The sequence below is a fragment of the Poecilia formosa genome, unplaced genomic scaffold (assembly GCF_000485575.1).
Source record: "Poecilia formosa unplaced genomic scaffold, Poecilia_formosa-5.1.2 Scaffold8, whole genome shotgun sequence".
NCBI lineage: Eukaryota > Metazoa > Chordata > Actinopteri > Cyprinodontiformes > Poeciliidae > Poecilia > Poecilia formosa.
Window position 1 is genome coordinate 5,068,395 of NW_006799947.1, and position 10,706 is coordinate 5,079,100.

The following is a 10,706-nucleotide window of genomic DNA, read 5'->3' on the forward strand; positions in this document are numbered from 1 at the left end:
GGATTGAAATATGTCTTCTTTTTTTTTTCCATGGTTTACACGCTGGATGGCGCTAACGTTTCCCCTTTCTGCCTCTCTGTGCAGTTTCGAGCTCAACAGCGACGTTTTCGGTGACCAGCCGCTGCTGTCGATTTCATACCGTGTCTGCGAAGAAAACAAGACCAATCAGAACATCAGCAGCACGCAGTACACCGTCTCAGAGGCTGGCGATTCCAGTGGACAGTTCTTCTCTCGGTGGCTTCACGGCTCCGGTGAAATGGGCTTGAGTCAACTGTCCGACCAGCAGTCTGAGAAGGCCGAGTTGGAAAAACAGTTGCTGAGCCAGCTGCGCGAGGAGCTGGCTCAGAAGGAGCGCGACTTGGGCGTGTTGCAGGAGGAAGTCCTCAAGAGCGCAGAGGAACTGGAGGAGGCGCGGAGCAGGTAAAGGAAAATAATAGAAGATGGTTTTGCTTTATTTCTTTTACCACATGTTTGTAATTTTTATGGACAAACATGTGCTGTGGCTTTCAAATGTTTAATATGGTGTGAATTGGTCAAGCCAAAACACAGTAGAGCATGGTTGAGAAGTGAAAATGAAATGATGCATGAAATATTTTTTGATTTATAAATAAAAAGCTGAAAGGTGGCATTGGATTCAGCCTTCGTCAATCAGTTTTATAAGTTTAGACTAAAACCTTTGTTCTCTTTTGCAGAGTAGCCATAGCTACTTCAGATCAGCTGTAGGGAACCTGAACACAAATTTAGATTAAACTGGGTCTGACTGGGCCATTAAAGATGGTTTGATCCAGGGCTGGTCAAGACATTTGACTAAAATAATTTCTTTGTAGATCTGACTGTATGTTCAGACGGGTTTCGTTTTTCTTCTCCAGCGTTAAACAGTAAGCAGGTTGGCACACCGCACTTTTCCGATTTGAATTAGATTTTATTTTTATTTTTTTAGAAAAAAATAAATCTTTCTCCCATTTAAAAATTATGTGCTTGTTTGAGTTTCTCTGTCACCTAATTTATTTTTATTTAATTGCAGCCGTTTTTGATAATTTTATGTTTTGAATTTACGACTTGAGCCATTTTTTTTGCTCAGGTGGGCCCAGGTGACGGAGGAACTGCAGCAAGCTCTTTGTGAACTTGAGGAAGAGAGGGAGAGACGGAGGCTGGCCGAGGAAGAGATGAACTCGAGGACTGATGAGCAGGAAACCTCTGACTACAGAGACGGAGCCTTAATGGAAGGAAGGGGAAACGAAACCGTGGCAACATCGACGGGACGAGAAGCTGGAGGAACCGCAGAAACATCCCTGATTAGGTTTTCTGTCTCTTCGTCGGAAAACGTCGACGGATTTTCAGGACAACTAAATGAGGAAACGGAGGAAGAGGTTTCTCTCTTGGCTCCTCAAAATCAGGAGGAACTGCAGGCAACGAAGCCGAGTCCAGATTCTTCCACGGATGTTTCAAAGCAGAGCGACGAGCTCCAGATCCAGACATTACAAGTATGTCACTCCAATAAGAGGTCACAGTTCACTGGGAATGTGAATATGCTTATGATTTCAAATGAGTGCAAATTGCACATTGAGTGATTTTTGTTTTTCTTTTTGTTCGCTACCTATCGCAAGGCTTACTGTGACCAGCTGAAATCAGAACTAGAGGAGACAAAGACGGAGCAGAAAACGACGACGACTCTCTTCGGTCAGAAGGCAGCCGAGCTCGATGCCGTCTCAAAGGAGCTCGAAGCGACCCGCTCGCAGTTTCTAAAGCTCCAAGACGAAGTTGGCAGACTGCAGCAGGAACTGCAGAAGAGCCAGGATGGTCTAGACTCGGCTGAAAGAGCGAAAAACGAGCTGGAGTCTCAGATTCACAGTCTGAGAGAAAACCTGGCCTGTTTGGAGGAGGCGCAGGCTCTGTCCGCGACACAGCGGGAGGAGGAGAAGAGGAAGGAACAGCAGATGGACGAACGGATAAAAAAGATGGAACAGGTCCTGGAGGAGGAGCTCGAGCAGTTTGAGAACATTATGAAAGCCAAGGATCTCGAGGTGAGATGCACGTAGCATAAACTTGACATATTTTTCCCATTTGATTTGCTCTTTTTGCTTTATTTATGTGACAAATAACATTATCTAACAGTTGGCTGAAGAAAAGGAAAAATGGGAGGAGGAGAGACAGGAGAAGGAGAAGCTGATCGATGCAACTCGTTTACTGGAGGAAAAACTGAAAGAGAAGGAAGAGGAGGTGAAGGCTGTCGTTGAGAAGCAGGCGCAGGCCATGGAGGAAGTGTCAGAAAAACTCAGAGCTTCTCACAAGCAGGAAATAAGAATCTTGGTAGAGAAACATCAGCAAGAGGTGGGATTCGCAAACTTCATAAATGTGGTCTTCAGATTACGATTATAGACGTTTCAGTATTTCCTCCTAAATAAATATCTAGATTTCTGAGTTGAACGATCGCCTGGAGACGGAGCTGCTGAAGCAGCGGGTCGTTATGGAGGAAGAGCAGAAGCAACAGATCGGCCTCATCAAAGAGGTATGAGTCGCTCTGGCAGATAAAAAAAATAAATACAACCTTCCCCTTTTTGTTTGTAGCTTGCTTATTCCTTATTCTGATTTTCCCTCAGGTAACGGAACGGGAGCACGAGAGGATGATGTCAGAACTGAAGGCCAAACACAACGAGGAGCTGGAACAGCTGAGGACAGAGGTGACCCTGGAGCTGAGGGAGAGCATGGAAGCTGCCCACCAGGCCGAGATGCATCAGGTGCAGGTGCGTTTTAAAATCCACAACTTCAGGGGAAAAAAAACCCAACAAACTTTTGTGACATTCTTTTGTATGTATAATAAAAATATAAATTTTAGTTTAATATGAATGTTTAAACATAGCCTGACACTATAGAGTTTGTGCTAGTAAAAACACACAGTCTCCAATGAGCAATCTGTGTTTTAGACCCAGAGGAGCATGGAACTCGAAGCTTTACGTCTGAGCCTGACGACGGCTCGCGCCTCTCAGCCTGCGACGTCACAAGCGAACGTGCAGCAAGAGCAAGAATCTGCTGTCGAGGAGCTCCAGGCCTCTATGAGGGAGAAGTTCGCCCAGGAAAGTGCTCTTCTTCAGGCCCAGCATCAGTCGGACCTGGATTCGGTCAAACGGCAGAATCGGCAGCAGCAAGACCGGCTGCATGAGCTACACCAGCAAGAGATCGGTGAGTACAAGCAAACTGGAGCAGCTCTCTGCTCACATGTTTGGAAAATGTTTGCTCTGTCATTTATTTTTTTCTTTTTACATACATTTTTTCCCCTTTGTATTTGTGAATGTTTAGACGAGTTGAAGCAGCGTTTTGAGGCTCGTTTTGCTCGGGAGAGAGCTGCAATGGAGGAGAAACAAACTAAAGAAATACAGGTCGAGCTTGTTTTCGTCTTTCTAATATTGTTTTATACTTGAACTTTTTACTTTCTTAGGTTTTTATGTGACAGATCAACAAAAAAATTACACAAAGTTGTAAAATGGAAATGATGCAGGGTTTTCAAAATGTTATGTGTTCCAAACCATCTTTAACTGAAGGAGTTTAGGGTTTTGTCTCTACCAGCTTTTCATCTAGAGAAAATTAGACGGATTAAAAGGAGCTCAAGTTTTTTAAGTTTTCCTTGTGATGATCAATTGGTGTGTGGGTTTGGCCCAACAATCAATCTTGTGCTGCTCCTAAGAGCCTTTTCCAGTATTTACATGTTGTTGTTTTTTTAGTTCTATTCATCTTCCCATCAACGCTGACTTACTTTCCTTTTCCTGCTGAAGAAAAGCACACCCACTTCTTGATTCTGCCACCACCACTCTAAGCTAAGAGTGACGTGTACAGTTAGCGGTCTGCCAAACATGCCATTCTGCTCGCAAGACAAAACTAATTTACACAGTTGGACTTCATTAACCTCTTGTTGGGGTGAGTTCTGAATGTAATTGGTTCCATGTTGGACCTCGTAGGAGGTTTATTGATTGAAAACGCAGTTGGTCATCTACACTGAATGAGAAAAATCTGAAGTGGAAAAACCAATAGTTGGTGTCTAAGATTTTTAATGAATGATCATTTGTAGCCACAGCTTTTAAGGGCCGTGTTCAGTCTGTAGATCCGAAAATAACATAATTCTTCTCGGATTGTACAATAAAAATAAGCCCCACTTTTTCTTTTGTGTAAAATAGATATTGGAATAGTTGGAGGCAACGTTTCTGGCTCTTGTGAACCATGGAGATTTATTGTATAGGAAGGCTTTGCTCCACTGTCTTTGCATGCTAAATAGTGTATGCCATGGGGCGTCGATTTATTACCAACTGTAACATCATTGTGTATTTTATTCTAAAATTATCTGGACATCTTTATATGACTGCTCAGTCCTCGGTATGTGTTTATCATAAAACTTTTCTAGTTTCAACTCCTTGTATATCTTGTCGCCTTACAAGGAAACATGGAAGTTACAATCTCGGTTCTATGGAAATTCTGTAATCTGTCATCCCTAAAGTATGAACTGAGTAAGAAGACTTTTTTTGGCTTGCAGCACTTCATGCCTGGAACAAGCTGCAATCTGAACTTTCACTTCAAACCCTTGCAACATTGAAGGACTTTTAAAAATATGGTGATATCTTGGCAGCATAGATATCATCTGGGTTCTGTGAGCATATTTTAATGTGTTTGTTTTCATTGTTACTATGCTGCTCTGATCTCCGTGCGACTAACTTGGTTAAATAATAATAATAAAAAAAAAAAGCTGTACATATTTTAGACTTTGAAAACTATGTATCGCTTTCTTTGCATTTCATGATTATTTGCTACTTTGTTGGTCGCAAAACAAGATGCACTAAGATAATAAACGGCGATTATCTTTGCAAGTCATTGCTTCACTCATTGTCACTTTATTTAAAAGCTAATAAGAATATTTTTTTGTCAGGCGTTGACAGCACAGTGGGAGACGGAGGCTGAAACAACCAGCCAAAGGTCTCTGTCAGAGATTCAGAACCGTCTCAATGCCACGCAGACAGAACTGGTCAACACCCAGGCCTCCCTGGCAGAAACGAGCAGAGCTCTGGCAAACACCAGGGCGGCTCTGTCTCAGAGCCAGTCTGACCTACAGGAGGCGACGGCCGCTCTGGAGGAACTCCAAGCCTCCAGGACGGAGCAGGTCCAGAAACTAGAGGAAGACCTGGAACGAGCCTGGGCTGACAAAGAGGCTGCCACCAGTATGTTGTCGAAATTATCTTCCATTTCAAAACGAAAAAAACCCCGATTAGTTTAAGTTTTTCAACAAAAAGAAAACACACATTTTACATATTTGACTATATATGGACATTAGGAAATTGGGTAAAATTTAATTTTATCCATTGAATCATAGACTCTCAAATGCTGTTACATCATTATGTGGCACAATGCTGTTTTTTTTCCTCTCCATTTAATTAAAAATTGAATTGTTCTGTGAATACCACTTAGGCTCTTTGGAGGAGTTGGTTTGCAGTCATATGAGGACTCTGCAGGAGAAAGAGCAGCAAGTACGCCACCTTGAGGAAAAAGAGCAGCAACTGCAGCAAGAGGTTAGTTGACTTTCCAACAGTGTCACTTCGAGTTGGAGCTCATTTCTTGCTTAAAAATAACAACATGTTCATGATTGTTTTAAGGTTTAAATTTGAGAGTTAATGCTTTGTTCCGTCATGTCAATCTCGGGTGTATAAACATGCATTTAAGTAATCTGGAACGTCATTTGTTTCATCTCAAAAGAAGTTCTGCTTTGTCTTTCAGGTTTCGCACCTTCAGGAAGAGAAAGCTTTGCTTAAAAAGAGCTCAGAGGAAGAAGTGGGTCAGCTGTGGACGCAGCTGGAGAGCATGAGAGCTAGCCGTCAAGAGCTGGGGGGTAAGATCATTACACCAACCTGACATCTGCAGGATCGTGCACGGGCATGTGTCTGTTACCATGGATTTCTTCTTCTTCTTTCCACTGACCTTGCATGAAACGTTTCTTTATAAACCAGTGGCGTTCAGAGTGAAGTACGACGGTGAAAGTAAAACTAAACTAGACTCTTCTCTCTGTCTGTCTTCTCGTTTGCCAGAGCTGAAGCAGCAGCTGATCGCTCGCTCGTCTCAGGTCGATGACATCGAGCGTCTCAAGACGGAGTTCAGCGAGCAGAAACGAGAAATCAAAGAACTGCATGAGGCCGAGCTGGAAAACCTCAGGAAGTACGACGACGACGTAACCACACACCTGGTCTCACACACTAAACTTGGACCTTGCCTTTCACGTCTCCTGTGTTTGCACTTTTCCACGGCAGTACTCTGCATTCACACGAAAAATAACTAGATTATGACAAGCTCTAAAGAGGTGAAACGGATAATATCGCTGGTGTTAAAACATTCTAACACATTTATGGAGTATTTTGGCAACAGTAAAATTAAGTTAATGCAGTGTAAAAATGATGTACAAGGTGTGGAGTAAACAGTAAAGTGGTGCAGTACACTTCATAAATGTTCGAACATATAAAACTAATTTATGCAAAAATTTGGTACTAGAGAGCTTTGCATTTATTTATTTTTTTGCAGATGGCTCAGACTTTTTATTTTTTTAGCAGCTGGATTAATATTACATTTCAGTCCACAATAAAAACCCAAAAAAATACAGAAAAACAAAATACAAATCTGTAAGTAAACCATCTTATGACTTACTTTCAAAAGAAAATTGCATTTAAAAATCAAGTGACTTGCTCAAAAGAAAAAATCAGATCATACCGTTTGGGTAATTTTTTTTTGTTTCACCAGTAGATATAACATGTACAGTAGATAATAATTTTTTTTTATGACATTTTCATGATGGTCTGAAGAGGATGAAGTGTAAAGCTGCTGGTTTATTTGCGTTAAGACATATTGAATGTAGCAGCATCTGGATTTATAAGGTAGGATGAACCACAGCAAAAATGTTTCAGTTTCTACTCAAAGTACAATTTGCTGTATATTATCAAAATACAAATCATATATATATATATATATATATATATATGTATGTCTGCTTATTGACTCAGTTGCAAACTACATTTTATTTGACTTGAAAAACTTTAACAATATATTTTTTAAGTTGCGTTCCACCGTTTTCATATATCATATAAATTACACAAATCTGCTGTTTGTATATTGTCAAACATATGTTTTTTAAACTTTGGTATACCTTGATACAGATAACCAGTTGATGTATAATTTTGTGCTGCAGCTGAATCTGGTAACGGTGTCTACTTTGCTATGTTGTGCAAGAATCTCATAACTTTATTCCTCCTTAGGTATTTTGAGAAGCGGCTGCACGCGTCGGAGGAGACCTACAAAGAGGAAGTAGCTCTTCTGCAGCTGAGGCTGGTCGAAAGTGCCTTGGAGGAATCTGTGATGAAAACCGCAGATGACAGGTATGTTGGTAGGCCCTCATATGGACCGTTTCTCCAGTGCTGCGTAAATATGTCGGAGCATTCATTCCTTTGGTCTTGATTTCCAGCGCTATGCATCACATTCTGGCTGAGGAAGAGAAGGATGAAAGAGATGCATCTATTGCTCACACTGTAAGAATCCGGAGAAGATTTAAAGTTAAACAATGTGATATTTATTTATTTTTATTTTATTTTCTCTGTGAAGATCCATCATTGTGTTGGCTTTTGTCTTGCGCAGGAATCATTCGACAACTTGCGTGTTGAGCTGGAGGAGAAGCATGCAATGGACCTTTCCCAGCTGGAATCTTCCTTGGCTCTTTCTTATAAAGAAGAGTTGCGGCAGGTGAGGCGCCGCGTCAATTTCACATAAGCTAAAGTAAAAATCTGACGCTTCAGATTGTGAGTTTTCGTCGTCGTCGTTGTCTCCCAGGTGCGCTCAGACCTCACGGACCGTTACTACGAAGAGCTGCAAGAGATGAAGACTCGTCACGCCCTGGAGTTGGAGCAGCTCCGAGCCAAACTTTCTGAAAGCCACTTACAAGGTGCCTCGCGACTGCAGCTTTAAGCAAATAAAACGCTCACTTTCCTTTTTGAAAGATCTTAACGTTGATAAAATATTCGCACAGATCTCACCAGAGTGCATTTGGAGGCAGAAAGGCAGGTAGAGGTGAGGGAAATCAGTTTGTAACATCTGATTTGAAATTTTGTCAGCATTTTTGTTCTCATTTCAGTGTTTTCATCCTTAATCAGGTGGAGGTAGAACAGAGGATGTGGCGTCTCACTGAGGAGCTGCAGACGGGGACGACGGTCATCCACACACTTGAGAACAACCTTGCTGCTCTGAGTAAACGGCATGAAGCTGATCACGGGGAGGAAAGTTTGAAGAAATGGAGAGAAGAGCTTCTACAGGAACACGAAAACGAGATCTCTGCTTTGCGGTCAGAAAAGAAATGCCTTGAAGAAGCTCTTGATAAAGAAAGAGAGAAGTTAAAGTCTCTTGACCATTCTCTAGATGATGATGATGAAGGTCGGCTCTCGTACACGAGCTACGTTGGTTACATTCGAGTTCTTCTGTTTTTACAAAAAAACTGTCTTCCAGGCCCACAGCTTCTGATGGTAAAACGACAATTGGAGGCTCAGTACAACGACGAACTGCAAAAGGCAAGGAGCTGCATGGCTGAAGAAACGGAAGAGCTCAAAGCTCTGCTTCATGAGCAGAGCGAGGAGAAGCTTCGACTAGCCCAGCAAAGGTCAGATCCGACACGTCGGGGTTGCGCTTGCTGTCATTAGGGTTGTTCTACTAAATCTGAAAGTACATGAAGAAAATCCAACTGTATTTTGTTTGTGTTAAGGACTAGAGATGCACCAAGCAGACTCAAGAAATTGGCTCTAGTTAGTGATTGGCAGGATAATTACCCCCAAAATCAGTGATGTGAAGGAGTAGTTGGATAAATGTTTCTGACAGATAATGCATAAGTAGCATCGATATACACTAATATTGTATTGTCATTCATTCTTTTAATGAATTTGAAGGGTAAGTTCTCATGTTCAGGGAGCCTGAACTCCATGTAATGGATCAGAGGAATGTAATCTTAAAATGTTTAATCTCAAAGATTAAATGATTATATTATAAGTCATCATTTTGGTTTTAGTTTCTAGTACAAAAAAATTAGGTCACTTGAATTAAGATAAGAATAATGTAAAAGTAGCATTTCAGCAGAGATTTGCAAGTGTAATTAAGTGAATAATTCCTGAATATGCATTAGAAAGTACTAGTTCCACTGCAGCAGATCGTTTTCCACTTGTAACTGGACATTTTTTCTGTTTAAAGTGGATTTTTTTTTTTGTATCTATATTCCATATTTATTGACTTAAAACAAGCTTATTTATCTTTTCTGTAAAGTTACTTATAGTTATTCTGTCTTAATAACTTAACTTAGTATGCTAAAAAATATTTGCACTAGAGACGAGACAAAAATCCTTGGTTAAAATTTTGTTTTTCCATCAATAATTATTTAACAAACAAATGAAAGCCAGCTACTTTCTGTTACTTTCCTTTGAGCTCGTTTTCCTGTGCCCGCGTCTCCAGGTTTGATGAGCAGAAAGCGGAGTTGGAGCGGCGTTTGGTGCAGAGCTGTGAAAAGTCTGCAGCAGAGTTGGAAGATGGGCATAAAGCCGAGCTTGAACATGAGAGGACAAGGCTCCTAAACAAGCACTCGGAAGAGATGAATGCGCTCCACGCCGAGCACAAAGCCCAGCTGGACTCACTCGGTGCCTGTCACAGAGATCAGCTCGCGGCTACGGTCAGTGAGCTTGGAAATAAGCACAAAGCTGAGCTTGTTGCTCTGGAATCTGCCCTCGATGCTAAACGAATGGAGGACCTTAAAAAACTGGAAGCTGCTTTCAAGGAGACCAGTCAGGCCCAGTTGGAGGCTTTGGAGGCAGAACTGGCGCACAGACACCAGGAAGAGAGGGATGAACTGGAAAAGAGAATGCTGGGAAATATGGACACTTTGGAGGCCACATACTTAAAAGAAGTGCAAGTAAGTAGAGACGAGCCATTTGACCCAATAAGGTTGAGCTTAGTATTTACAGGGCGAGCGTTGACGGGGGTTTTTCCCAGTTTAATACTTCATGTATTCGATTTTATCTCAGGTTTTGCGTGATGAGATGAATCGGCTCGAGGAGGAGCATCGCCAGGATCTGATTTCCAGGAGTTCAGAGCACAAACAGCTGATGGAGCGACAGACTGCAGAGCAGCTGTCCATCAGGGAGGAGCTGAAGAGAGAGCTGGCTCAGGTTCACATGGACAAGTTCAAGGCCATGGCAGCTGAGCTTAACCACGTTCACAAGGCAAGAAACTGTAGCCTCACTGTTGAAGTTCAGTCTGTGAACACATGACAACTACACAGTTGGTTGATCATTTCACATCAATCTGTTTCACAGATGGAGCTGGCTGCTCAGAAAGAGACGCTGGATACAGAACACTGCAGAGCGTTGGAAGCGCTTAAGCAGCAGGTACAGCTGTCCCTCAAAATGCATTTGATTTTCCTTTTTAAGTCACAAAGCCAAACAATCAGAAGCCTATTATGTCCTGCATTCATTCTTATAGTATTACATTATGAACTTTCAATTTAGGGAACAGGTTTGCTCAACATCTCCCCTGCCCATCAACATTTTTTAGGACATAAATACTAGGTTTGAAAGAGAAAAAGGGAGTTTAAAGTCAAAGTAATTGACAATGAGCTTTTCTCAAGCAAACGACTATCTTGATTTTTATTTTATTTTTTT

At 41.7% G+C, this 10,706-nt stretch overlaps 1 protein-coding gene across 3 annotated transcripts in view; it reads left to right on the top strand.

Moving 5' to 3' along the window:
• The window catches only part of pcnt (pericentrin), a 38,056-nt gene that overhangs the window by 7,481 nt on the left and 19,869 nt on the right, over positions 1-10,706 (top strand). For all 3 annotated transcript variants that reach the window (XM_007576708.2, XM_007576717.2, XM_007576725.2), the window contains 22 exons: positions 85-420; positions 1,082-1,484; positions 1,608-2,024; positions 2,116-2,331; positions 2,414-2,509; positions 2,601-2,744; positions 2,925-3,180; positions 3,298-3,377; positions 4,913-5,201; positions 5,449-5,549; positions 5,755-5,866; positions 6,063-6,189; positions 7,278-7,397; positions 7,484-7,547; positions 7,654-7,758; positions 7,846-7,957; positions 8,042-8,082; positions 8,166-8,442; positions 8,515-8,665; positions 9,505-9,958; positions 10,071-10,268; positions 10,362-10,433. In XM_007576708.2, the coding sequence (XP_007576770.1) occupies positions 85-420; positions 1,082-1,484; positions 1,608-2,024; positions 2,116-2,331; positions 2,414-2,509; positions 2,601-2,744; positions 2,925-3,180; positions 3,298-3,377; positions 4,913-5,201; positions 5,449-5,549; positions 5,755-5,866; positions 6,063-6,189; positions 7,278-7,397; positions 7,484-7,547; positions 7,654-7,758; positions 7,846-7,957; positions 8,042-8,082; positions 8,166-8,442; positions 8,515-8,665; positions 9,505-9,958; positions 10,071-10,268; positions 10,362-10,433 (4,171 nt within the window). The remainder of the gene's footprint in view (positions 1-84; positions 421-1,081; positions 1,485-1,607; positions 2,025-2,115; positions 2,332-2,413; positions 2,510-2,600; positions 2,745-2,924; positions 3,181-3,297; positions 3,378-4,912; positions 5,202-5,448; positions 5,550-5,754; positions 5,867-6,062; positions 6,190-7,277; positions 7,398-7,483; positions 7,548-7,653; positions 7,759-7,845; positions 7,958-8,041; positions 8,083-8,165; positions 8,443-8,514; positions 8,666-9,504; positions 9,959-10,070; positions 10,269-10,361; positions 10,434-10,706) is intronic.